The sequence below is a fragment of the Eptesicus fuscus genome, chromosome 11, assembly GCF_027574615.1.
Source record: "Eptesicus fuscus isolate TK198812 chromosome 11, DD_ASM_mEF_20220401, whole genome shotgun sequence".
Classification (NCBI taxonomy): domain Eukaryota; kingdom Metazoa; phylum Chordata; class Mammalia; order Chiroptera; family Vespertilionidae; genus Eptesicus; species Eptesicus fuscus.
The window spans coordinates 57,628,590-57,656,515 of record NC_072483.1 but is presented as its reverse complement, the minus strand read 5'-3'; the positions used below and the strand labels follow the sequence as shown (position 1 = coordinate 57,656,515).

At 50.0% G+C, this 27,926-nt stretch overlaps 1 protein-coding gene across 3 annotated transcripts; it reads left to right on the top strand.

Annotated features, from left to right (window-relative positions):
• Window positions 1-20: 20 nt before the first annotated feature.
• On the top strand, window positions 21-26,633 carry ATG4B (autophagy related 4B cysteine peptidase). Of its 3 annotated transcripts, none has more exons than XM_054723110.1 (13): window positions 21-64; window positions 9,282-9,383; window positions 9,536-9,607; window positions 11,265-11,363; window positions 11,701-11,802; window positions 12,367-12,439; window positions 14,890-14,969; window positions 20,235-20,428; window positions 20,910-20,988; window positions 21,255-21,400; window positions 21,839-21,895; window positions 22,583-22,676; window positions 24,156-26,633. In XM_054723110.1, exons 1-13 carry the CDS (start codon window positions 55-57, stop codon window positions 24,227-24,229), a joined length of 1,182 nt encoding a protein of 393 aa, XP_054579085.1. In that variant the 5' UTR covers window positions 21-54; the 3' UTR covers window positions 24,230-26,633. The 3 variants fall into 3 exon arrangements, with proteins under 3 accessions (XP_054579085.1, XP_054579084.1, XP_054579087.1); XM_054723109.1 differs by lacking the exon at window positions 21-64 and adding an exon at window positions 425-1,967; XM_054723112.1 differs by lacking the exons at window positions 21-64; window positions 9,282-9,383 and adding an exon at window positions 10,137-10,289 and having other exon boundaries at window positions 9,545-9,607.
• Window positions 26,634-27,926: the final 1,293 nt, after the last annotated feature.

The window sequence follows — 27,926 nt, the reverse complement described above, 5'->3', positions numbered from 1 at the left end:
CGCTGCGGACCCGTAGGACCGACGCGGTGTTCAGTCGGCGGCCGGAGAAGGAAGATGGACGCAGGTAAGAACCTGCTGGGGCGTTGGGGACCCGCGGACGGCGCTCTCCTGGCCCCTCGGCTGCTGGGGAGTCTCCCGGCGCGGCCTGGGCGCGCGGAGGCGGGTGGGCGGGGTGCGGCCCCGGGAGGAGCGGGCGGGGCGTCGTCTGTGGGAAGGCCGGCTCGGATCTGACAGTCCCGTGTTTGCGGGTCTCGGCGCTTCTCCAGTCTGCCTGCAGCACCCGGCTGACCGGCCTGGCAGGCCCTGGGCCGGCTCGGACCAGGAGGGGCAGTGCGGCGCCCGGGGCGGGAGGGAGGGGTCGGGCATCGCTAGGGGCTCGGGCGGTGTTAGGTCCTGAAGCGGCGCTCGTGGCAAGCTATTGCCTCTGCCCCGCTAGGAGTTACGAAGTGGAAACTGTTTAACTTCTGTAAAGTTATGTTGGTGGGCTGGAGGCAAGAAACATGCTCAACACTCACAGCACGGGCACCTTGTTTGGGTTTTTAATTTTTAAAGTAACCAATAGATTACTTTTTCTGTGACTTAAAATAGAAACTGAAGCCATCTTTTATATCATAACTTCTTGGGGTCCTGATGCAAAGTGGGGTGTAAGGGTGTATGTACACACGCCTAGCCCACTGTGCTTCTGCAGCTTAAATTTTGCTGGCAAGGCATTTTGTATCATTGTCCAGTAGCCTTGAAAGCATTTTTACCTGGACGCTCTTTTTCATTCCACAGTTTTAATTCTTTCACTTCTGTATGGAGTGCCACCCCTCACCCCCAATAAAGGAAGACTTTCATCTGGGTTAATTCCTCCTATCCCATTGTCTCTGCTTCGTTTTTCTTTTCCTGGCAGCTATAACATATATTTACTGAAATCTCCGTTTGGAAACTGTAAAATAGACGTGTATTGCCAGTATTTCAATGATTTGTGGCATTTCCTCACTTAAATGGTAGGTGGCTGGAGGAAACAGTAGCCCTGACTCCCAAAGGAGACTGTTAGCCACACGTTTTTTGTCAAGTTCATTACAAACAAAAAGGTACCGGACACTGTTGTACTATTAGCTGGGGCAAGGGGTAGAGAAGGAATAGAATTACTTGTCTACTTTAAGTTATTACTGCTCGATACGTAAAGTCAGTCATATGAGAGAGTTGGTTTAGGTGGAAAACAGTTAATGGTCATGTTACCTGAAATGTGAAAATCATCATGTTAAAGTTGGGAGTAGCCATCCTGGCTGGGTGTATCAATTGCTTGGAGCATTGTCCCATATACCAAAAAAAAAAAAAAAAAAAAGGTTTTGATGCCCCATTAGGGCAAGTGCAGGGGAGGGAGGGCAAGTGGTCAGTGTTTCTCACATCAATGTTTCTCTCTCTCCCTCCCTCCCTTCCTGTCTCTCTGAACTCAATAAGCATATCCTCTAGTGAGGATTTTTTTTTTTAATTATAAAGTTAGGAGTAGGCACGTGATAATACTCTAATGAGATACTCAAGGCTGCTTCAAAGCAGGCAAAGTGTTTGCCTTTGAAGGCCTGTGTTGATGCTGATAAAAACGTATGTGACGGTTGTAGGGTGTGGTGGGGAGTTTCCTTCTGACCTGACGCTTACATCCTTTTAGGGGTGATTAATGACCCACCTTCCCCTGATCCCTCTGTCCTTACAGAGTCTGCCTTCCTTGATCAAGTGTTCTGAGATTCCTCCTTGTTTTCACAGTCATACATTCAGTAAACCACATTTATTATTGTGCAGAAGGTTTGTGTTGGGCATTGTTCTAGACCCTGGGATTAGAGAAGTGAATAAAATAGATGATAACCATGCTCTCCTCACATTCCAGACGTGACACCAGTGGCATGGGTCATGTGGAAGAGTGATGTGGGCCAAGCAGGGGGGTTGGAGTTGGAGCCAGGATGGCCAGGGAAGGTCTCACTGCAGAGGTAAGTTTGACCAAGACCCAGAAGCAGTGGAGAAGGAAGGGCAGGTGGCATGCAAGGAGCAGCACGTAGGCCAGTGTGTCCAGGGTACAGTGAGTGGGCTAAGAGAAGCAGAAGTTGGAGGCAGGGAGGTGACTTGGGCTCAAGCATGGGGCCTCGCTGGGTCATGGTGAGGACTTGGGCATATACTTATCCTGAAGGATATGGTGATGCTCTGGAAGGTTTGAGAGGAGTAACCAGACTGGAGCAGACTCACTCTGGCTGCTCTGCTGAGACTATGCCGCAGAGGGACAGAGCAGCAACAGGAGACCAGTTAGGAGGCTCTCTCAGTAAGCCAGGCGAGAGGCCTGGGCGTCTGGGTCAGGGTCGGAGAGGAGGCTGAATTTTGGTATATTGAAGGTTGAAATGATAGGGCTGTGTACAGATAGGCAGTAGTGAGGGGTGGAGATGGAGATGAAGGAGTTAAGATGGTGACGCAGTGTGTGTATGGCCTGAGCTCAGAAACTAGATGGGGAACACTTGGGGATATCCTGCCTGGTAGGGAACTCTTGCGAGTCAGTTTTGTACATGTTGACATGTACATGGGATACCATCAGACATTTATATTGTGATGTCCGGGGAACATTGGATCCATGGGACTGAAGCTGAGGGAGTAGACCTGGTCTAGAGGCACACGTGTGTGGAAGGCCCCTCTGAGTGAGGACACTGAGGGTTTGAGTGTGGGAGAAAAGAGGAGGAGCCAGGGAGGGGACGGCCCAGGGCTGCGGGTGCTTAGAGGTCCAGAAGGTACCAGGCTGACTGTCTTCTTCACTGAGCCTCCAGCACTGACCATCAAAACACACTCCTGGTTCAGGGAACTGCCAGGCCCAGCATTTAAATGGCCACACTGGCCTGGCTGGTGTGGCTCAGTGGTTGAGTGTCAACCCATGAGTTAGGAGGTCACAGTTCGATTCCTGGTCAGGGCACATGCCAGGGTTGCGGGCTCCATCCCCAAAAGGGGGTATGCAGGAGGAAGCTGATCATTGATTCTTATCATTGATGTTTCCGTCTCTCTCTCTCTCTCTTACTCTCTCTGAAATCAGTTTTAAAAAAAACAAAAACATAAATGGCTGCACTGTCCATTCTATGAAGACAGAGCAGTGTCTTATACTTGCATCTCCAGGGCTTTATATTGTGTCTGGCATGTACACGACTGGTAATTGAAGAAGAACAACTTGAATTAATAACTTGCACATTCCTGTGCTTTAAGAATTTCAGTTGTAGAGCCTGTGTATAGTACAGATCCAGTCTGTTGGTGTAAGGTGTCTGTGAGTGAGCGGGCTGCTCACGGCAGGGCACTGTGGTTAATGTGGACATTCTGTCCCCTGTGTTCACTGAAGCAGTGCTTTCCAGTTTCCTGGTGGTGATAAGTTCCCAGTTCTGTCCCATCCCTTCCCTTCCATTTCTTCTCCACCCTCCCTCCTTCCTTCCTCCCTCCCTCCCTTCATCATTTCATTCAGAACTGAACCATCAGCATCTTCATATAAAGTATTTGGGATTAAAAAAAAAAACTACTTGCAAACATATTTTCTTAAATTTTTTAAAGGAAGGGGAGACCCCTACACTTGGTTTTATTTATAAAGGAGAATCTTTCAGAATACAGCAGTATTTTGGGGAAATATTGAAACATGATAAGCTGTCAAAGAAATCTAATGGTGAAATGTTTTGTGGTTTTCCCTGATTGAATCTGAATATGATTGGTGCTAAGTGCAGAGAAGTTAGTTATATTCCTTGAGCACAATTTCCTATTTTTCGATCAGATTAATAATGTTAAATTGAAACTTTTTTCTCATGGAATTACCATGCTATTAAAGGGCTTTCTGCATCCTGTTCCGGGTGTGCTCAGGGATATCCCAGGGAAGATGTGGAAAATCAGGCGTCTGGGACCCAGGTGACCACCTGGGGAAAGTACTTCTCAAAGGGCCTCTTTCATAAGGTGGACGATGCCTCTCCACCCGGCTTCTCCTGTGTGCCATCTTATTTCACCTTAAAGTCAAAACGGCGAAGTCTGGAGACTGGCTTTTCTTTTCGAGGTGGGAGTCCTTTTAACTTGGGAGGTATGGGACTGCTTCATTAATAATACGACATTGTGTAGAAAGACAGGTGACATTATAATGCCGCTGAGAACTGAGATGAGGGGGCCATCTCAGGGAGGCAGGTGGCTGCTGGCCTGTCTGAAAGCAGAGTCATCATGATCCTGAAATAATACAATAGAAATGGAGGTGCTCAAAACCATTGCTGGGTGCTGTGCACCCGTCTGTGTTGTCCCCACTGAGTTGACGGCTTTGTCCCATTTCATGGCCAAGGAGACTGAGACTTAGAGAAGTTATGTGTCCCGTAGCTAGCAAGTGGTCTGGTCTCTCTTAAAAAACAAATCTTTAGCCCTAGCGGGTTTGACTCAGTGGATAGAGTGTCACCCTGTGGACTGAAGAGTCCCGAGTTGGATTCTGGTCAAGGGCACATGCCTGGGTTGCAGGCTCAAACCCCAGTAGGGGGCGTGCAGGAGGCAGCCAATCAATTATTCTCTTTCATCATTGATGTTTCTATCTCTCCCTTCCTCTCTGAAATCAATAAAAATGTATTATAAAACTAAAGCAAAACAAATGTTCATATAAATTAGGAAGTTGAGCATTAGAAGTAAATGTTACTTAGAAAATTTCTCCTTTCTCCATTAGAAAGTCTGATTCAGAAGGTCCAGGAGCTTGGGGGACTAGGTGCCTCTTTTTTGCAGAGTGCCCGACCTGTGGCATTTCAGGTGTCAGGCAGAACAGGCTAGTCCTATCTTCCAGTGCAAGTGAGACAGTCAGAGCCACCATCAACACCAGTTAAGACTTTCTGGTGGCTGCTCAAGGATGAGAAGTGCTTCACTTGCTTTTCTGGGTGAAATTGCTGCTGGTCCTGGGGCTCTTCACACTCATTTTCCAGGGTGAAAGCTTGCAGATATTGGAACGAGCTTGTGCAGTGGCACAGACAGCTGGCTTCTGCTCCTGTCCTTCTGTGTGAGGATAGTGTATTATCTGGATTCGGTGGTAATGAAGTAATTCACATGTTTGGTGGGTTTCCTGTTTACATTGTATGAGGTGTTGCAGCTCAATTTGGTCACAGGCTGTCATCTTTGTCTCATCCATTTCAAGGGAGTCCCAGAGGGCCCACGTGGAGATGTGCTTACTGTTGCCCAGCACAGGTTACAGCTTTTCACTCTTACTAACTTGTTTTTCCTCACACGAGCCTTAAGGAAAACTCAGCTGTTCCCATTTTACCAGGGAGAAAACCAACCGAGGCACAGGAAGGTCACTGACTTGTGGGGGTGACGAGACTGGTTAAGGTGTCCATGCTTCTGTCTGCACTGGGGGACCATGTTCCACAGGTTTTGTCCTGATGGTCCCCGTCGTGAGGAAGGTACATGCAGCGAGACACATGAATGTCTAACTCTAGAGGCAGACGTGACACACATGTTCAATTGGGGGTGGAGGCAGAGGCCTGGGTGTTTGCATAGACAGGAAGAGCAGTGAAGTGCAAGGGGACGGGGATGGGACCCTCTTTAGGGACCCCACAGATATGGGTGCTGTTGCTGAGTGGCTCCTGCTTAGCTGGCGGGAGCTGGGGTTGCCTCCTGGTAGTTTATTTCCTGCAAGGTCTTGGCTCTTCACTGGCATTTGGCAATAAAGAATGTGAGGCTACACAACCCATAATTTTCTTAGCTATGGTAGGAAACTTGGTGGATGTGTTTTAATAAAACACCTCTCAGTACCCTCCCTCTGAAGTTGGCTTCGTTGCCTATAAAGTTGCTCATAAACCTAAGAAATGTGCCTGCTTTGCATTTTGCTACTACAGTGATGAAACCCCTCAACTTTCGAGCTGCCCCAGGCCTTGTCACCCCCTTTCAGAATGAGCCTTTCCCTTCCTTATCATCACTTTCTTCATAGGGGAAGCTAGGTATCTGAGGAGTGTCTCAGTGTCTAGAGTGATACTACAGACTCAGCGATAGTTATCATGGTTCTTGCACATGTGCCACCATCACAGTAGAGCTACTTGCCTGAAGTTTAGAGCTCTCCAGCATTTTAGGAGATGCAAGCATCTTTAGTTCACAGCTGCTGCCCTGGGAGGCCTCAAACATCAGTAGAATGTTCCAGCTCCCATAAGATGAGAATTACAGTCTATGGAAATCAGACAGGTGTCTTGGCATCCTTTTTCCTTGAGAGTAAACTGGCTTTGAGTGTACATACCGGTAAAGGCCTGGAGGTCACAGAAGACAGTGATTGCTAAAGATACAGAGGTGGGTTAGAGAGCAGAGACATGATGTTTCCAGCTCCTTGAAAAGATAGACTTTTCATTAATCCCAACTCAGTTTTTATAATTACATACAGAAACAAGTAATTTTATGCAAAAAAAGGAGAAATAAACTTGACATTACATTATGCATTCCCATTACTAAGCAGCCTGGTTGACACTGACTGGGCGCATGGACACAGGAGATATGTGAGCAGAGGAATGAGGCCCCAGCACCTACCTTCGCACTGTGGCCCTCTGGGCAGCAGGGTTGGCTCTGAAAGCACAGGATTCCTGGGACTCTGAAAAGACAGAACTGGGTCTGGGTTTGTGACAGCCTGAGAACTCTTTTTTTTTTTTTTTAATCCTCACCCACAGATATTTTTTCATTGATTTTTAGGGAGAGTGGAAGAGAGAGGGAAAGACAGAGAGAAATGTCCATGTGAGAGAAACACATCAATTGGTTGCCTCCTGCACAAGCCCCAACCAGGGCCAGGGCCAGGGCCAGGGAGGAGCCTGCAACCTAAGTACCTGCCCTTGACTGGAATCGAACCCAGGACCCTTTGGTCTGCAGGCCAACGCTCTATCCACTGAGCCAAACTGGCTAGGGCCAGAGAACTCTTTATGTCATGCACACTAGCCTTCTGTGGCTATGGATCTGATAGCTCAGTGTGCTGCTTTCCTGGCCCTGTGATGAGGACTTAGCTGCTCATCGGTTTAGGTTCTGGTATGGCAAAGTGCTTGCCTTTGAGCCTGCAGTTCTTTTATTATTATTATTATTGATTTCAGAGAGAGGAAGGGAGAGAAACATCAATGATGAGAGAGAATCATCCCACTTGCCCCCTAATGGGGATCGAGCCCGTAACCCGGGCATGTGCCCTGACTGGGAATCGAACTGTGACCTCCTGGTTCATAGGTCAGTGCTCAACCACTGAGCCACACCGGCTGGGCAAGCTTGCAGTTCTTGTTTCTTTTGACACTGCCGACCTTGGAGCCTCCTGAGCACCTCCTGGGAAGGGTCCCTTCCGCATTTTATGGTGAGGAAATTTCCACCCTGAGAGGTCACATAAGTGCCCTCGGAACCTGCAGCCTGTGGTTGTCTGGCCACTAGGCACCAGAGCCAGCACTGGTGGGTGTACAATAGAGAAAGATGGCCGGGGTGATGGCTTTAAAAGGCGTATTCATAGGGGGCATGAGTCCATTATGGCATGCCTCAGAACGGTGAGACACAAGATGCTGGTGGAGTTGTGACTCGGGACTGACTGTCTTGTTGAGAAGAATAAGATGAGGAAGCCACAGGTGTGCTGTGGCCTCATTCAAGGGTCTGTGCAGAAAGACTTCTGGAAGGACAGTCATTTCTGGGTGTGAGGCTGCAGATTATTTCTTTTTTTTAACATTTAAAAAATTGATTTTAGAGAGAAAAACATCGATCTGTTGCCTCCCACACACACACCCAACCTGGGATCGAACCTGCAACCTAGGACTAGGAATTAAACCTGTCACTTTCTGGTGTATGGAATGACCCTCCAACCAACTGAGTCACACTGGCTGTGGCTGCAGATGATTTTGTAGTCTTTTTTTTTTTTTTTTTTTAATAGCATATGTCATTTTTACCAAAAGGTGGAGCTATTGTCAAAAAATAAAGATATAGGAGAAACTCACATAACATTGATTTCCCAAAGACTTCTGTGAAGTTGCAGGTGAAGGGTGTGATGACTGAGCCCTGTGAGAGCTTGAGAGGCAGCAGGTGAGAGTTGTGTGTTCAGGGTTCTCTGAAAAGCAGCTGCAAAGATGGGACACACGGAGCACACTGTGCACACCTGGCATTGCAGGTATGGAGACCTGTGCGGAGGCAGGGTTTCCTCAGCCATGGTTCTGTGGACAGGAGGGACCCTGGGCCTGTCTTGTTTCTTATGAAAGCAACACAGAATAAGAAGGGGTCAGGTCTTGTTAGCTCAGTGGGTAGAACCGTGCTCTGCACATAGTGACCTCCTTAGGAAGTGGGGCATTGCCAGTGGAAGCTGGTGGTTGTGCCCATCTGGTATCATCGTCAAAGTGAAAGTAGGCTCTAGGCCAGTGGTTCTCAACCTTTCCAATGCCTCGGTCTTAGGCGACCCTGCTAGTGGTTCTCAACCTGTGGGTCGCGACCCACAGGTTGATAACCGCTGCTGTAGAGCCTACAGGTTGCGACCCACAGGTTGAGAACCGCTGCTGTAGAGCCTAAGACCGTTGGAAAACACAGATATTTACATTACGATTCATTAACAGTAGCAAAATTACAGTTATGAAGTAGCAATGAAAATAATTTTATGGTTGGGGGTCACCACAACATGAGGGACTGTATTAAAGGGTCACGGCATTAGGAAGGTTGAGAACCACTGCTCTAGGCCTTGATCTCCAGGCCTCGTGGCACCTGGGGCTTTAGGGGACTTTTCTCTCCACTTCTCTGGAGCCTAGCATCCCACCCAGGAGTTTGCAGCCTGCTCCTCTAGAGCTAACTGCTCCTCACCAAGAAATCTGCGGTGGACTGGAACTTCCAGTCATCTGGGAGGGCTCTGGTTTCTTGCCCCTGACGCATCTGCCTTCAGCATGGCTCCTAGGCACGTGCTCCCAGGTGACGTCTGCTGAGCCTGGGATGGCTGTGAAAGCTTACTCTACCGTCTGTCAGTCTGGCCTCCCTTGCACACAAAGATAAATGTGTGGTTTCATTTTACTTTTGTCCTTTAGGTTTTAAACATTTTAAGTCTAAAACAAGTGTTTAACACGTTAAGCGCCCAGCCTGTTTTGTCTTCTGGCACTTAACGTGTTAAACCAGGAGGCTTTGTTTTTGTTTTGTTTTTACTTTCTCTCCCCTGGGCCTGGCCCCCAGTTGATCTCTCACCCTCGTTTCTGCAGGCACTGACTCTGGCTTTGAATCTGAAAGGCTCAGGAAGTGGGGTGGCAGGTCCCACCGCCTCATCCCTACATGTCCCCACACAGCTGATTATTGTGTACCTTTGGTTTCAATAGCTACTCTGACCTATGACACTCTTCGATTTGCTGAGTTTGAAGATTTCCCGGAGACCTCGGAGCCTGTTTGGATATTGGGTAGAAAATACAGCGTCTTCACAGGTATGTGCTGTGTTGGAGCCCACTGTGCTTTTAATGCTCAGTCTCCAAATCCTTTTTGTGGTAATAATAGTTATCTGCTAACTCTCTAACCTGTGACTTAGTACTTACACCTCTGTGTGTGCGTGTGTTTTCTTCTTTTAAACATTCTTTAGAAAAGGACGAGATCTTATCTGATGTGGCGTCCAGACTCTGGTTTACATACAGGAAGAATTTCCCAGCCATTGGTAAGTACTGCCTGTCACAGTGTGTGGTGATGCAATGTGCACGTTTTAGAAGGAGGAAAACAGATTGATAAGTAGGTTGACTTGAATATGCCTAGTACTTGTCACTTTGTGTTAATCTGCATGGCAACCCCAGGATAGTGAGCTGGTGAGTCTTGCCCCGAGTTGTGGCAGAGCTAGATTCCAAATCTAGGGCTTCTGACAGTGGTTTCCAACCGTAAGTCACCGTTTGTTACTGGGGCTTAAAGTCAGGATAAGGAGTCCCGATCAGCAATGAAAACGGATAAGACAGTGCACTGTGAAGGAGGGAATTCTGCAGAGGCTGTGGTTAGATTATATATTTGAGTCTTGTTCTGGGTCAGGGCTGTAGGTCCAGGGTGGCTGGAGGCCGTTGTTCTGTACCCATTATCTTCTCTAGTAGGTTCCACACATAGATGTGGGAGAGCTGAAGAGCAGGGTGGATGGGACATGTTTTCCCATGACACTAAAGTATGTTTCATTAAAAATGATTCTTCATCATTGTGCCCTGGAGGCGGACAAAAGTTGGGGACCAGCTTGGCCTGGCCTTTGCCAGTCAGAAGACCTGAGACCAGAGGTTCGGGGCCAGGAGGCTACACCTCCTCAATGCCTAGTCTTGATACGGTTCCTCTCCAATATGTGGTTTCTTCTGTTCTTCAGAAGTGAGGTGGGTGTAAAATAGCCACAATGCTTGACATTGGGACACTGAAATGTGGGGAAATGAGACCATTGTCCCCACAGGTTAATACTTAATGATGTGATTTGTCAGGTGCACTCTGTTCTGGTTGCACACCTGCTCTGAGGCTGTTTTGCTCAGCCCTGGTTGCAGGAGGCGCAGTTGCCCACTTGCCAATTGAGGCATGCTGTGTGGACAGTGCTGTTCTGCAGATGAGATGTCTGAACACAGGGAAGGAGGACAGGCTAGAGAGGAGCCTTGTGCTGTTTGACACAGTCGTTGAGGAGGAGGTGGGCTGTCCAGGTTCTGAAGGCCAGTGTGGTGTTTCCTCCCTTTGCCCCTTGACATAGCTTGTTGATATAGGAGGTGGAGTGGGGAGTGACAGGTACCATGCTGAGTACCTTCTCTGATCTCACCCAAGAGGTAGGCTTTGTCCCTGTGTGCCTGGGCAGGGTTCATGAGGCTCAGAGGTGAGACTGCAGCCCACATGGTCTGGCTCCAGAGTCTGCTTGTTTAGTGCCAGCCATCCCAGGCCTTGCTAATGGTTAGGACATCAGGACATTTCCTGTATGTCTGGGCCTGTCTCACTGTATGCGATACCACATGCCCAATGTCAGAATCTGCGCACCTGTGAATAGACGGGACGTGGATCGGCCCATGGCACATGTGTCTTCAGGGCTGACTCTGAAACCTGTCCCCTCCCAGCACCGACCACCTTCCTATTCCACTGTCTACTGTCTGGGCTCTGATGACTCATGGGCACAGTGTCTCCTCTTGTTTTCCAGACATTTGTCCTCTGACTTTTTCTCATATTTTGCCCATTTGAGAGGGTTGTTAGGACATTTCACTCCCAGCAGTGGGTCCTCGGCATGACCACGTTCTAGGTTGTGTGTGTTGCCGAGATGGTGCTGACACCTGCAGTGTAGAGTGACCTGACTGGAGTCTCCTCTCTCTGCGCCACCACAGGGGGGACTGGCCCCACCTCGGACACTGGCTGGGGCTGCATGCTCCGCTGTGGACAGATGATCTTCGCCCAGGCCCTGCTTTGCCGGCACTTAGGCCGAGGTGAGTCACCTGGGGAAGCAAGGACTATGGGTGCAATTGTGTAAACACAGATGAGGATTCAGGGGCTTCTTCAGTAATGACCCACTGATTTTCAAAAAGTGACTTTAAAGAATGCTGATAAATGTTTGTCTTCAGAATTCTCTTTAAACCCCTGAAACCATTGTTTTCTGTATGGATTTGTGTTGATGGGTTGGCATTTTTGGAATCTTAGAAAGGGCTTTTAACTAGATCACGGTTCAAAGCGGTTTGGATACCATCTGTGTCTTCCGTATTGCATAACATAAAGGCTTCTTTCTCACATTTGGTAAAACTGCACTTCTGCACCTGTCTCCATTAGATTGGAGGTGGACACAGCGGAAGAGGCAGCCGGACAGCTACTTCCACGTCCTCAACGCATTCATCGACAGGAAGGACAGTTACTACTCTATCCACCAGATAGGTGGGTGGGAGCAGGGTGCCCATGTCTTGGCTGTTTAGCTAAGCAGCGAGTCTTGGGGTTCTCAAGAGCTTTGTTGTATTGTGGTGTGTACGGCGTGAGGCTTGTCACCACCGTAGGCTGCTGGGCTAGGCTGCTCGTCACAGCATCTGTGACAATTAGATTCAGTGAGGGAGTCTGAATGCTCCTGTGTTTTAAGCAAGTCCAACTTCTAAGCATCATGTTATTGTAGAAGGAAGTAAAAATACAACTCTAAATTCAGGGGGTCATTTTACTTCTTAATCCCGCTCCTCATTGAAGGACTGGAATCCTGGCTCATAGAGAAGGACAAACCTTGAGACAGCGTTTATCCGTTTTGGATAAAGCGCCCTGGTGTCCATCAGCTCATGCTGGAGGCAGGTTTGGGCGTGCTTGTCCAGGCTTCCTGTAAAGTGTTCCTCAGCCATATGCCTCCAAAACCAGACTTTTCTAAGAGAGGGGTGGGGGGAGGGATGTTGGTGGTTGCGGGGGAGGGATGTTGGGGGGGAGGGATGTTGGTGTGTCACTAATCAGATCTGTTTCCTGCAGCGCAAATGGGAGTTGGCGAGGGCAAGTCTATTGGCCAGTGGTACGGGCCCAACACAGTCGCCCAGGTTCTCAAGTATGTACCAAGCTCCATCCCTCCCATATCATATCTTTGGGGAACATGGCAAGCATAGATGTACCTGGGATGTTCATACTTTCCTGAGGCCTGTTACTAAAGGACATAAGGGGTCTCTTACTCTTCAAAGCCTTGAGGAGAGTCCTCAGAGGTGACCATGCATGTGGTGTTGAATCGGAATTTTGTTTTCTAATGGAATGAATACCTTCATTCAGGTTGCACCCATTAGTGTGGGCCTTAGTTCTGTGTCTAGTGGTGGATCCATCCATCACAGTGGTCTGATGGTCAGGGAAGTTGGAACTGATCAGGAATGACAGCACTGTGGTGAGAAGGTGACCCTCCATACAGGCTCTGTAGGGCTCTGCCTCTGTTCTGACTGTCTCCCCCCTTCCTTGAAACCTGTCTTCAGCCTTGGCCTCCCCTGTACCTCCTGCCTCGCTGTCTGCCCCCCTGCTCCCTGCCCCCAGGGGAGGCTCCCACAGGCATCCCCATGTGACTTCCTGGAATTGCCCTTTTCTTCCCTCCACGTGGTGGATGACTGCCATCTCTATCCAACTGTCCTCGGCAGGTTCCTTGGGATCCTCCAGGACACTTTCTTTTCTTACATGTCCAACTTCCTGCTGGTCCCCCAAGCATGACATTGTCTCTCCTTATCCTAGCCCCTGGATTACTTAGCCCTCCCACATGTCCTTTAAAGTCCTGGGCCCAGTGCTGCATGCCTTGAAAGTGTAGTTTGTTTGCGTGGTTGGCCTGCATGGTCTTGAGTTCTTCCTGTCTTGTACTACTCACTGACACCTTCCTCCCCACTGCTGCCTTGAAACACCCCAATCGAGGTCACCATCAACCTGTCATGTCTGAAGGCTGAGTTTCTGCTCCTACTCAGCCATCAGCAAGCAGCCCTTGGCTCAGGCACTTGCTGTCTTTTGAAATCCAGGCCACAGAGCCATGCTCTCTGGTCCTTCTGTCCCTCTGGCCGCCTCAGAATCTGTTGCTAGCCCTCCCCACCTGTAAGCACTGCAGGCCTTGTCTCAGGACTATGGCTGCTTCTCTGCACTGCCCATGCCCAGCTTTAGCTGTTTGCTCATACTCAACTCCCAGAGTCACATCCCCCAGTGCTAATCTGTCCTATCAAGATGTTCACTCAGCATCTTAGATGTCCAAGGGCATGTTGACCTAACAGCCAGAACCCTAAGCTGAACCTTCCCCTACCCTGCCTGCTTCTCCTTCACTGAGGGCAGCCCCTCCTTCCTGGCACTAAGGCCAGATACTGGGATTATACTTGGCTCTTCTCTCTCAAGACACCCATCCAGTGTGTCCTAACTGACCAGTGTGTCTTGCTTCACTGTCCTCACTCTGGTCTAAGCCCTGGTTCTTGCCTTCTTGTTGGTCTTTCTTCTCTCTGCCATTCTGGAGTCTCTTTTCAAATAACAGCAGAAGTCATCTTCACATTTATAAGTCAGCCACCCATCCCTCCTCTGCTCAGCACACCCCGGGCTTCCCATTGAATGCAGGAAAGCTGCAGGTGCAGGCCGGCTGCCCTGTGCTCCTCCCTGGCACATGGCACCTTTTGCTTCTCAGAGGACACACCACCTCAGGCTCTTTGCACGTGCTGTACCCTTTGCATCAGAGCCTTCCTGCACTGTACTGGTTGTGCCCCTCCTGCCCCTGCTTTGTTTTTTAGGGCACTTACTACCTCATAGGATTACGTCTTTCTTGCTGTCCCCTTCCCCCCTGTGTCAGCCTCTCTAGGGGCTTTGCCTCTCACGTGTCATTGCTTCCTCAGCACAGCTCCTGGCCCTCAGCACAGGAACAAGGTGGCTGGTGCAGCACTGCAGGTCTCTCTTGGAATCTTATCTGGCCTTTCCCCCAAGAGGGACTCTGTGTGGACAGCCCAATACCACAACCCTCCACCTGTGTCCCTAGACCCATTAGGTCCTCTCACATGGGAGCCCACCTCCACTGTACTTGAGAGTAAGTCAGATGCCTCCCACACCCCCATTATACTTCTGGTGGCAGTCTGCTTAATTCCAGAGCCAGAATCCTGTGGCCACCACTCCTCAGTCATTTACAGTCGGGAACCTCAGCTCAGCACATCTGGGGTGGAATTGAAGGGAGCAGAGTGAAGTGGGGCTGGCAAAGCCTGTGGTATCCGACTCCTGGCTCATGATCTAGTTCCCACCTCCACATGCCAACTAGGTCAGGACATGACATCACCAAGAAGCTCCTGTGCAGGAACTTCCTCTCTGCAAAGGGCAGATGGGGGTCATGGAAGGAGCACTGGACCCTGGGAGGAAGAAACAGGTTCCAGCTTCAGCTTTATGCCTGTGGCACTGACATCTCTGAGCCTTGGCTTTTCTCCTGTGAGAAACACTGTTCCCTTGGTATCCTGCAGAGCTGAACCATCTTTGAATTGTGAAAGCTTATTGGCGTGTCCTCCCCCTTTCTGATAGGAAACTTGCTATCTTCGACACATGGAGCGCCCTGGCTGTCCACATAGCAATGGACAACACGGTGGTGATGGAGGACATCAGTAAGTGACAACAAAGCAGGGTTGGGACTGACGGGACTTGGGGAGCAGCAGCTGAGCACTTATTCCTCCCAGGCTCACCGGGGCCTCGCCTGAGGGTGGTGACTATGAGTCCTGCACAGCAGCTGGACCCCCTAAACAGAGGCCAGGGGACCCCAAGTTTCCTTACAGAGAAGACCAGGCTAAGTAGTAGGATCTGGATTCTCTCTAGAGCTGGGTTACTTAGGACCCCCGTGGTTTTTGTGCCATTAAGGCGTGCTGGGTTAAGCTGCATTTGTGCATGTGTTCATGTGCATAATGCACGCCAAGGAAGGCAGGAACAACTGATTTTCTAACCCCACCCTCTCAGGCCTAGATGTAACACAAAGCAGGGACATAGCTCCACCCCTTTCTGGGAGGATCCTCCGGAATCAGAATCCGGCACACACGTTTGGTCTAGAGCAGAACGAGGTCTCAGTTTGGCAAATAGCCTGTCATGAGCGAGTTTTGACTTCACGGTTTACATTTTATTATGCACCCAAGCTGATAGAGCTCTGTTTTATTTAAGGCCTACTTAAGTTTTCACTCAGCAGCACTGATGACCAATGAATTTCCCAAAGCAGCCTCAACCCCAATTTTATTGAAGTTCCACATGTAGATTGTTGCCTTGTATCCAATTTTATGGAAGAGAGAGCACTTTGAGCTACATCCTTGCAAGTATGTTTAGAAGCAGGACTTGCACACATGCCTGCCGGTCTAGAGCATGGCCACAAGTGTTCCTGTCGGCTCACAGGGGTATTGCTTCCCCGCCAGGCAGTGGGCCCATTCCGGGACACTGTCAACATAAGATTGGGGAGCCGGGGATGTGACTTATTAATAAAAAGCAACACTGGTTTCTGCAGCTCTGAACACTGGCAAATACCTCATCCCTTAACAGTTCTGTTCCCCTGAGAGGTGATGAACTTGGAACCATAGCAGAAGGGTGTATAGTTCTTCCTCCTCCCTTTTCTCCATATTTCATTTCCTAAAACATTGAAAACTTAGGAAATGTGCAAAGAAGGGGGGAAATCACTTGATTTTACCTTTCAAAAATAGCTTATATTGACATGTAAACATAGTTGGTTCTGGTGGTGTGTGTGTGTGTGTGTGTGTGTGTGTGTGGGTGTGTGTGTGTTTTAAATACATAGGATCATAAGCATTTTCTCCTGTCAGTGAAAATGGGGAAGGAGGCTTGGGTTCAGCAAAGCAGAAAGTGGAGAAACAGTGCCCAGTTATAACTCTTATTGTCTGGCTGCTCAGTGCTCCATTACACCTTAATTTCTTTTGGGGGGATTGTTCTTTATGCTCCTCAGGGTCTAACCCAGTCACTGGTTCAATCCCTGGCTTCAGACTACAGACTGGTTGCTCCAGGGCAGTGGCCAGGAAGAGACAGGGGACAGGTGGCTTTCCAGAACCTCCATCTGTCTTTGGGAGAGGGGGTGATGCTAGTGAGGGCCCTCTCCAGTCTCTTCTTGGAGTCTTGGTCATTCAGAGCAGCCAAGCTGAAACTGTGATGAGATGTGAACCCGGGCTTATCCCAGGGCTTGTGGACCTGGTTCTGGGCAGAGTCTGATCTGCATTTTTAACAGGCTCTCAAGTGTTATGTGTGTGGACACCTGGCCAAAATCAGGGCCTAGTCTCACTGCATCGTCCTCCCCTTCCTCGGGTCAGGAGTTAGGGATGCACAGCACAGGAACAAGTGGAAGATGTGTACCCAAATTTAGGAAGAAGAGCATCAGAACACAACCAACAAGAACACTGGGACTGAACACACATGTAGTGAGGTGTGGGGTGAGGGAAGGTGATTCTAAATGGCTCATCCTGATTCCTTTGGGCTTTGAGAGCTCAGGCTTCATAGAGACAGGTCAGCTGCTTTCCTGGTGCGCTGCTGAGTCACCCAGGGCGGCAGCCTGGAGAGGGAGGCAGCCTGGGGAGGGAGGCTTGGGTTCAGCAAAGCAGAAAGTGGAGAAACAGTGCCCAGTTTCTAAGAAAAGCCCATTGATGTCAGAAATCTCATAAGCCCCTCTCCAGTGATAGAGGTTGCTTACAACATTCCTGCTCAGATTTTATGGGAAACGTGCCAGGTTAGAGGACACTTTGTTCCTGAGGTTTCCCTGACCACCCACCCCCTGAGGGCCCGCTGGGACGTCCAGAACAGGCCCTGACCGTGTTAAAGTTGATAAGAGTCACACCTTTGTAAGCACAGTGGACTGTGGAAGTCATGGAACTGAGGGAGAAATAGATTTGAAAATCTGGCAGTGATTACAGGTGTCATGGATGATAACCGATTAATATGAGAATAATCAGAAAAGCTATGGGGCAAATAATCCGATGGCAGAATTAGAAATAGAGCAAAATAGAAATAATCGTGTGGGTTGGAATGGCAGGAGAGAAGGACAGGGTGAGAGTAAAGGAATTGGAGCTGGAAGAAGAGTTGAGCCTTTAGCCTGGCTGGTGTGGCTCAGCAGTTGAGTGTCGATCCAGGAACCAAGAAGTTGCTGGTTCGATTCCTGGTCATGGCACATGCCCAAGTTGCAGGCTTGATCCCCTATAAGGGGTGTGCAGGAGGCAGCTGATCGATGATGTTCCTCTCTCATCGATGTTTCTATTTCTCTATCCCTCTCCCTTCTCTCTCTAAAAATCAATACATATTTAAAAAAAAAGAGTTGAGTCTTTAGAGTTAACCTCAAATTTTTAAAATCAAGAATATGCAAAATAGGCATGTGTCTGGTGACATTTCCAAATTGCAAAAATGAAGAGAAACTTTTATAAGCGTCCAAATAATAATAATCCTGAGAAGAACGGCTGTTCACTGGTACTACAGCCTCATCTTTCTGCCACCAAACACCAGAAAATGTTCAGAATTCTGAAAGACCTGGGTTCAGGAGGTCAGGAAGGCAAATATATATTGTTTAGTTGTTGTCATTGATCAAAAGACAAAAAAACAGGACTTAAAAAGGTTAAAAAATGTTAGGAGAGCACTAGAAAATTACAAATGGGTTGCTGGGACAAAGGAAAACCCATTTATTAACACGACACTTGTGACGTAACAGGCCACAGGGAGGCTCTCAAGGTGCAGCTGTGACAGGCCCTGCCCCATCCTGAGCCAATTCATGTGTCTGGTGTTCTGGTAATAGAAATCAAGTCAACAAGAGAATGTTCTCATCACAAAGCATAGTCTCAAACGCAGGGAAGCAAAACTTACGTTAACACAGAGACCATGACAGGTCAAATAAGTAAAAACTAAGTTACAGAAAACCAGCATAACACAGTAAGAGTATAACAGATGTGTGTCAAAGACTAGGTTCTGGTAGCAGAGTGTACCTCTTTTAAACGTTTATATAAACTAATGCAGAATAAATAGGGAAAAAGACAAAACTCTACTACCTTGAAGTTTAAACCTCTATCTTAGCTTTTGGGTCAAAGGAAGCCAAGTTAACAAACTACATAGCAGAATTCGACATATACTGAATTCTGCACCTTCATACTGGTGATCAGAGGAGATGGCTCTTAAGGTGCACACAGATGCTCTTAAGGTGCACACAGATAGTCTTAAAGTGCACACTGAAACTAGATGAGCTGCTGCTTCCCAACTGCTGGCTTCACTGTCACCCTCTGGAACCTCCTGTGATCCTGGAGACAGGCTGTTTCAGTCTCTTTTAATCCAGAAAGGACTCTTTCCTCTCCCTCCAGCCCCCCTTGGTTCTTCACAGCATTGATGTTTTTGAAGAACCCAGGTCAGCTCAGTAGAACGTCCCACACTCCATCTATTGTTTTCTCACTGTTATATTCGGACTAAACATCTTGACCAAGAGCACTACCTGGTGGCTGTGTCCCCAGCATCACAGCAGGAGGCTGCTCCTGGTCAGTGATGCTTCATGGGTCACCTGATGAGGGCAGTCTTTCCCTGTGACTAATGGGTGGCCTAGGAATAATACATGGTGTCTTGCATGGGGATCTCTCTAAGGCAGTCCTTCCTCCCAGGTTGGTTGGCATTCTGGGGAAGAGCGCTCTTTTCTTCCCTCCACCACGTCCTTATTTACCTTTGAAAAACTTTTTTAGGGTCAGTACATTCATGGATTGTTTTTTAATTCAATGTGTTGTCCATTTTGGATATTAGTCATTGTCCCAGATTTGACTGGTGGGCATCCCTGCAGGTGGTTCTTGTCTTCTGTTGGTTCCTGTCATTTTCATTGTTCAGTATCCCCTTTCTGGCATTAACTAGATCAGTGATGGCGAACCTATGACACGCGTGTCAGCACTGACACGTGTAGCCATTTCTGATGACACGCAGCCGCTGAGGCAGCCGTATGCCGAGGATGAAACATTTGCGAAATAATGTTTTTTCCTCAAAGTGACACACTACCGAGTTATGCTCAGTTTTTTGGCCAAGTTTGACACACCAAGCTCAAAAAGTTGCCCATCACTGAACTAGATCCTGGTTCCGTTCAGCAGGAAAGGTGTTTAGAAACTAGACTGAGTGCTGGGTGTGCTCAAGGCCACTGGAGTGTCTGTTTCTTTTTGTTGTTGTTAATACTCGATATATTTTCATTGACTTTTTAGAGAGAGTGGAAGGGAGCGGGAGAGACAGAGAGAGAAACATCTATGTGAGAGAGACAGGTCAAATTGGTTGCCTCCCGCAGGGTGAAAAAGCGTGTTGGGGATTGAGCCTGCAACTGAGGTACATGTCTTTGACCAGGAATCAAACCCAGGACCCTTCAGTCTGCGGGCCAATGCTCTATCTGCTGAGCCAAACTGGCTTGGAAATTCCAAAAATTGGAGCTCTGTGCCTGCAGGCTAGAGCTTCTGTCTCTTCTTGCCACCAAACCCCCTCGTTCATGTATTTGTTGAAAGTTGCCCAGTGCACTTAGAAGTTGCCTGAACGTTTAAAAGGAGAGCAGTTGTTCCTTGGTGTTCTTGCTGGGGGTGGTGTCACAGAAGTTTGGGGACCTGGTCAGTGCTCTATTGGTTGAGTGCTCTATTGGTGGCTATATGGTGCCTGTTTAGGGGTGGCTCTTAAGGTGCACACAGATGTGTTCTTGCACTATTTTCTGTGCATGCTTTATTTCACAATAAAATGTTTAATTGAACACAGAAAATGTTTGGTTCTTTTTTCTCTGTGTGCAGGAGGGTTAGTCTCACACTTTATTTCTCAAGTTTGAGTTGTGTTTTATATCCTGTATACTTACCTGTTTTTTTTGGGTGAACTTGTGCCTACTTAGCCCATAAGAGCACGTCTCCATTTTTCAGGAAGGTTATGCAGGAGCAGCCTTCCATGTGCGGAGGCCACTGCGTTTCCTGCAGATTCTGAAGGGCACTGTAATGGACTCCCTGTGGGAGCCGAGGTCACCAACAGGTCACCACTGTGGAGACCCCTGGTGCTTCTCATCCCCCTGCGCCTGGGGCTCACGGACATCAATGAGGCCTACGTGGAGACACTGAAGGTGAGTCTATGCTGGATCTGTCCTCTCACGGACCAGTGGTGGGATTGAAATACTGTTTTGCATTAAAACCCTTCCGTGTCACCATGTTGGCCCCATCCTCCAGCCTTCTGGCCTTCCTGTGACCAGCCCGGCTGCCCTTCCCACTGGCCCCTGCGCTCTTCCCTAGCCTTGCTCCTCCTGCTTACTTGGTGGTCCCAGTGGCCTCCTGTCTCCACCCAGCCTTGGTGTGCAGGCCTCCTCTGCGTGCCTGTGTGCCCTTTTTGACACCCGCTGACTCATGCCTGCCCTCCTCCCAGGGCCCGCACGTCCACCTTCCTCAGGCCCGTCCCCTGCACAGAGCTCCTGAGCCACAGCACGTGTTTCTTGAACTCCTTCCTGACTAAGCTCTTGGGGGTTCATTCTCCTCCTTGGGCCTCCTGTTCAGGGGTGCAGGCCTCCTGCTTGCACCTGCACAGCAGCCCACCTTTCCTCCCTCCTGCAGGGCTGTTTCATGATGCCTCAGTCTCTGGGAGTGATTGGAGGGAAGCCCAACAGTGCCCACTACTTCATCGGCTATGTGGGTGAGTGGGGGGGTCCAGCGTGATGCCCCAGTTGGCCGGATGATGAGGGGGAGTGAACTTTAGGGCAGTCCCGTGGAACAGTGCTGGCCCCCCACACCTAGAGGTGGCTTGACCCAGGGCCACCAGTAGAAAAGCAGCATGACCCCACCCCATCTACCTGCTGTCTTTCCCAACTTGGCTCATCCAGTCGATGGTTGTGGTGTGGCAGGTCTGAAATAGGACCCCCAGTGGCTCCCTCTCTGCTGACTTTCATGTTGTCTTGCCAGGTGAGGAGCTCATCTACCTGGACCCCCACACGACACAGCCAGCGGTGGAATTTACTGACAGCTTCTTGATCCCAGATGAAAGTTTCCACTGCCAGCACCCCCCGAGCAGGATGAGCATCGGGGAGCTAGACCCGTCCATTGCTGTGGTACGTTCCCCACTCCATCCCATTGTCCCCTGTGAATGTGGGAGCTTATGGGCACTTGGGTCCTGCGTGGCCTTTGCTGCTGAGCCACTTGGGAGATGCAGGTTGAGGCCAAGTCTCAAACCCACCAGTCTAGCCCCTATTCAGGGGCACAGGAGAAGAGACCTATGTGCTCTGTCATGTAATTATACCTGCTTCATTCTAAGGTCTTAAAAAACGCACACAACCTCCATGATCTGGGACAGTCAGGGCAGAGGGCAAAGGGTCGAGCCGTGGATGGAGACCATGGAGAGGGGCAGAGGCTGGAGAAGTGAGGATGGTGGGAGGTGCCCCAAGGTCCCTGAAGTGGCCCTGGGAATGGAAATCTGGCCTCTTATGTGGCCAAGTTCAACCTGGTGCCCACTTATGCTGCTTTCTGCTTACCACTGTTTTTCCTTTTAGGGTTTTTTCTGTAAGACTGAGGATGACTTTAATGACTGGTGCCAGCAAGTAAAAAAGGTTGGTAGCGCACGGCAGGTGTGGCTCCGTGGTTAAGCATCAATCTGTGAATCAGGAGGTCACAGTTTAATTCCTGATCAGGACACATGCCTGGGTTTCAGGCTTGGTCCCCAATGGGGGCCGTGCAGGAGGCAGCCGATCAATGATTTTCTCTCATCACTGATATTTCTCTCTCCCTCTCCCTTCCTCTCAGAAATAAACAAGTGTGTGTGTGTGTGTGTGTGTGTGTGTGTGTGTGTGTACATTTTTAAAAGGGGTTGGTAGCAACTCCGCTGTCTGCCTGTCTGGCTCATCACCCACTTCCCCAGTCATTCCTCATTCCTCCACCAGCGCACCACTGTGAAGCGTCCTGTGGCCTTTGTATGGTTGCTGCTTCTGGCATCGTCTCATCGTGATTAGAGGATGTGGGGACTGACATTGTTCGGGAACTTTAGAATGGGGTTTCTAAAGCCTCGTGTTCATCAGCCTCGTGTTGACAGGGTGGTGGGAGATAGAGTTTTTGCCTCCAGGGCTGTTTCTATAGGATGGGTAGATTGTTAGATTCCCATCTCAGCCAAGGGTTAAGAGTCTCAGTCTGCTGTTGTCAGTGTTTCCCTGATCACAGTGGTGATTGGGGAGGGAGGGAGCGGGGGGGGGAGATACTGTGCCCCTGTACGCTTGCCTCTAATGGCTGTGTCTTGCTAACAGCTGTCACTGCTTGGAGGTGCCCTGCCCATGTTTGAGCTGGTGGAGCAGCAGCCTTCCCACCTGGCCTGCCCTGACGTCCTGAACCTGTCCTTAGGTGAGTCCGAGACCGCAGGGCCACATCTCAGGTGGAGGTGGGTGCTGCCTTTTTGTTGCTCGGATATGTTCTGTGTGATGTTTCTGTCCTCCCCTCCTAGCTTTTCCCCAGGTCCCATTACTTTTGACCTTCAAGATTTGTGTGGGCCCTGGCCAGGTAGTTCAGTTGGTTAGAGCATCGTCCCAATATACCAAATTTGCAAGTTTGATCCTCCCCAGTCAGGGCACATATTAGAATCAACCAATGAATGCATAAATAAGTGGAACAACTAATCAATCTACCTTTTAAAAAATCAATAAAAAGATTTGTATGAACCCCAGATGCAGTCACTTGGTGATTTATATGTGCAACAAGGGACCAGAGACACTGCTGAGTAGCCCCCTCCTCTCGCCGAGTGTAGCAGCAGCAGTCTGACCCTCGTCTTTACCCCACATGCGGTCATCTGGCCCTGTGCACATGGATCTGGGAGTGTTCCTCACAGGTTCTGGGTTCTGTATGATACAGAATATGCTGGGCTTTTTGTAATGACATGAGCTCTCCATGCAATCCACTGTGTGAGCCAGTCCTGCTTTGTTTGACCATGGCTGCAGGCAGGCTTTGCATCCCACTACTCCATGATTCTGTGCCCAGGGGCCTTCTCCCTCGAACAGACCCTCAACTCCCTCCAAGTGTACTGAGCATGTGGCACACAGAAAACGGAGACTTGGCATTGAGGCTGTGAGCACATCCAGTTCACACCTCCATCTGTTCCCGGGAAGACCAATGTGAGGACCGCGATGAGCCTATGGAACTATGTATTGAAGGTCACTGAGGACAAAGATGATGGAGCCCGCTGTCCCGTTTCTGTGAAGATCATTGAGGAGGAGGATGGAGCCAGCTGTCCCATTTCCATGAAGATCACTGAGGAGGAGGATGGAGCCAGCTAACCCCTGTCTCTGTGAAGATCATTGAGGATAGTGATGGAGCCACCTGTCCCCTGTCTCTGTGAAGATCACTGAGGAGGAGGATGGAGCCATGACGATGGAGCCTGCTGCCTGACAGAAACCACATGAGGGTCAGGGTGCTGGCATTGAGACTCAGGACAGGTGCCCCGTCTGTCCCAGATGGTACAGGGTTGGCACTCCTCTTGGGACTGGTGGCCCTTGCCCTCAGCCCCGTCATGTACCCCTGGGCTCTGGTGAGCGATGTGTCTGCTCCTCCTGGTAAGTTTCTGGCATCCCTTTCCTGCTCCCATCCCTGCCAGTGAGACCCCTGGCCAATTCAGATCTGAAGGCCACAACCTCTGCTGGCTAGAGTCCTGATGTCCTCTTGCCGCTTGCCACCCTGAGCAAGCACCCTTGCTTGTTGGGCGCAGGGCCAGGGCTAGCTCCAGCACAAGCAGGCCAGCAGGTGTTGGTGCACACATAGCTGCTTGTCTCACCCTCACATTCAGAGTAACTCAAGCAGGTGTCTGATGGGGTTTTGTCTTATTTCTTTTAGATTCTTCTGATGTAGAGCGACTGGAAAGATTCTTTGACTCAGAAGATGAGGACTTTGAAATCTTGTCCCTTTGAAAATCCTAAAGTTGGGGGACATCTCGACTGGCCCTTGCTGGGGGTGCCTTTGAGAGCCCAGTCTGGCCTCAGGGCGCTTGGTGCCACCGCATTTCATCCATTCTGCCCGCCTGCCCACCGCCCATGTCCCGGCTGCCTCTGACCTCGATGGGGACTGCACTATGCTCAAGGCCTCACTACAGGAGTGGGACTGCTCGGCCCAGACACTCTGGGCTGCTGGAGAGAGCCAGGAATTGCAGGGAGCAGAGCAGCGGCAGGGCTTGAGTTTTCACGGCACCTTCGTCCTACTTCCTTCAGGCTCTCAGTTCTAGGTTTTCTTTGGAATTAAAGTCCCGTTTGAAGTTACTCGACACAGACATGCATTTCTGTTGGGCCTGTTCTGAGTCCAAGAAGACTGGAGACCAAGGAGTGACCACCTGGCATCTCTTGGCTTTGGAGAAAGAAATAGCAGAGAGGTGGGGCATGGTGCAAACCAGAGACCACCGTACATGTGACTTGCCAGGAAAGAGCTATAGGTGGAGCCCAAGTGGGTTCACTTTCCTCACCTTTTGGTTCCAGCATTTTGAGACGCCCACGGGCTGCTGCTTGTTGCACTGGCTTTTCCTGGGTGGGCAGTGGGTGGTGGGTGAGTGTGGATCTGCCCTGGTCTGTGATCCTTGGGCTCATGCGGGACATGGGGGCACGGCAAGCCTGGCGGGCAGAGGCTAAGGGCACCACAGAACTGCCCTCCCGGTACCGGTACCGAGGCTTCAAATGGTTTGGGGCCAAAAGATGAAACCCTGCTTATGGTGCAAGACAGGTCCCCATCGCTTATCACGTCACTTGGAGACATTTCCAGATCCTTCTCAGCACTGACTGACAGCAGCACCTCAGCAGCACCTGCAGCCCTGAACCCTGGTTGGGCCCAGAGAGCATGGCTCCCATGCAGGCTTCGAGTCCTGAAGAGTAGCCTCCGTGGGATCTGCGAACAGACACCTGGGGAGTTCAGGGAAGTGGCGCCTTCTTCCTCGGGGGCCTTCCTTGCAGACCCCTCCCTCCCTCGGCATCTGCAGTTTGGACAGCGGGTGGGGGCCCACCTGATAGCAGAGAACATCCAGCCCCTGAGAGTCGCCGACCTAAGTTAATTTGCTCTTGTCTCTCCTTCCTTCCCCAGGGAAGGAGGAAGGCTGGGCGGTCTCCATTCCTTCTGCTGCATCTTGGAAATGTGCCACCCTGCCTGCTGGGCCAGGGTTCTTGCTGCAGCCCCCACTGTGGTGCATACGGTGGAAGTGGGTGACAACCTGACCAAAGGGGAGCTTTGTATTAGTGATTTGAAAAGGCTTACTGAAGAGAGTGTTGTCCATTCTTAGTATAGTTTGCAGTTCTTCATGGCAAATAACAGTTTCAGTAGAAAACAAAGTCTATTGTCTCTGTCTTGACCTTTCCTCAAACTAGAGTTGTAGTGATGGGACAAGGATGAACTCATGTCCATGGGTCTCAGTGAGGATTTGTGGACTCATGGCAAGCTCATCTCCCCCACACTAGGCAGACGGACCTCACCTGACAAGGCTCTGCTAGCTGTGACACGCCTATGGTCCTAAAGCAAAGAGCACGAGGAAATTTGGTTTAGGAAAACACACAATAACCCATTCTTCAGCAAGAGGGATTATCCTAGTTTGATGTCCCTCTGGTGAGCTGAGACTACTGGCCTAGGGCAGGCGCTGGCGCCTCAGCCAGTTCCCTCACTGTGCCCAAGATGTCCTAGCTGGACAATGCAGGGGGTGACTGGCCTACTTGGCTCCCTGCCACCCATCTTCTGTTTAGGTGCAAGGGAACCAATGCCAGACAAGAAAGCAGGAAGCGCTGTGCTGGTCCCCATGTGAGGTGGCCCAGGAACCCGAGTCATGGCCTCTGCTAGCATCTGTTGTAACAAATCTTGCCCAGTGGCTTCAAACAACAGACATTCAGGATCCTGAGGGCAGAGGTCAAACAGTATGTCAGCAGGGCACGTTGCTCCTGCAGCTCCTGGGACGTTTTCTTCGCCTTGTCCAGCTTCTGGAAGCTGCCCTCCACTCTCAGTGAAGATGCCTTTGCACACCTCCCTCTGGCTTGGCCTATCCTGCTTCCCTCTGTTGGAGACCCTTCCTGGCCAGTCTAGGATGCCTCCTGTCTCAAGGTCCCTCTCCCTTTAGGGACCTTGAGACAGAGGTGCTCTTCACAGGTTGTAGGGCTGAGAATGCAGATGTCTTTGGAGGCCTTTATTCTGTCAATGCCCCAAAGGCTGCTTTAGGGTGCTGGGAGGCAAACAGCCCCTCAGCTAAACCTGCTGCCACAACCCTGGCCAGGATGTTTGACAATGAGTGCTGTATTTATTGAATAAAGTTTAAGTGCCCTTGATTTGTAGGTCAGCCCATTTCTACCTTCACCCAGCTCCACTGCCTACCTACCACCTGTGGGACTCTGTTCAGCTCTGGCCTCTCAGCCTGCTCATCTCTGACCCCACAGCTCTGAGAGGATGGTCTCTACTGAAACTTCCACTTCACCCCAACATCCTGACCCTGGGCAGAGAAAGTTCTAGTCCAGTTTCCAGCCCTTCCCAGCCTGTGCTGGGTGCTTAGGGCACAGCCTGAACTCACCCACCTCTGTCTTAATCTCACCCATGCCCTCTGCCAACACCAACCCTCCCTGACAGCCATGACCTCTCTGTGCCAGCCTGATCCTGATGTGTCCACAAAGTCAGGGGAGCTACTGGTTCAGGTCTCAAGAAATCAACCCAGTTTCCTTATCATTCTAGATGGGACCTGGTTATGTAAGAACCAGGCAGGTGAGTGAGAGGAGTGTCCCAGTAGGGAACCCAGGGACCCTGTCTTAACATGTTAAGCGCCCAGCCTGTTTTGTCTTCCAGACGGATAGTGTCTGTCACCGGTGACTAACTTGGCGCTTAACACGTTAATGAAAATTGACTCTCTGTGACTCCTAGAATTCTGACCTCACACGTGTACAGTGTGGTCTGGTGGATGTGCTGATGCCCAAGGGCAACCTGCTCCCATCAGCAGGGCTACAGTGAGCAACTCGAACCCCCTGTGAGCAGATACCAGAACCACGCCCCAGGACTGAGTGTGCAGACACCAGCCGTCCATCTGCTGTGCCTTGTGTCCTCAAAGGGATATGGAGGGACCAGGACAGAGGATCAGGCAGCCTGGGTACATCCTGCCCAAGTCCACATGGGCATTAAGGGCAGCCTTATCTGTGAAGCCCAAAAAAGCATGGACCTTGCCTAGTTTGGGGGAGCTGGGGTCTGGCTGCCACCGCTGTGCAGGACCTCCTGGCCATCTGTAGGTTCTGCCTCAGTCTGGTCTGAACGTCTGGTGACCACTTACAACTCGGGTTAAGCAAGTACCACATTGTTTTGTTTTGCCTAGAATCCAGTGTCCTGGCTTCAGAAGGGCACTGAACCCCACAGTGCTGTCTGTACAGAGGGGGTCCCTGTGCAGCACCTGGCAGATTCTCCTAGGAAGAGTCAAGGAACCATTATACATTAGAGCAGTTCAAGATGGAACGGAATGAAGTCGTATTCCTGGCACTTAGGACCACAGCAGAAAGAACAACAAAAGTACCAGCTGGCCCTAGCTGGTTTTTCTCAGTGGACAGACATCGGCCTATGGACCGAAAGGTCTCAGGTTCGAGTCCAGTCAAGGGCACATGCCCAGATTGTAGG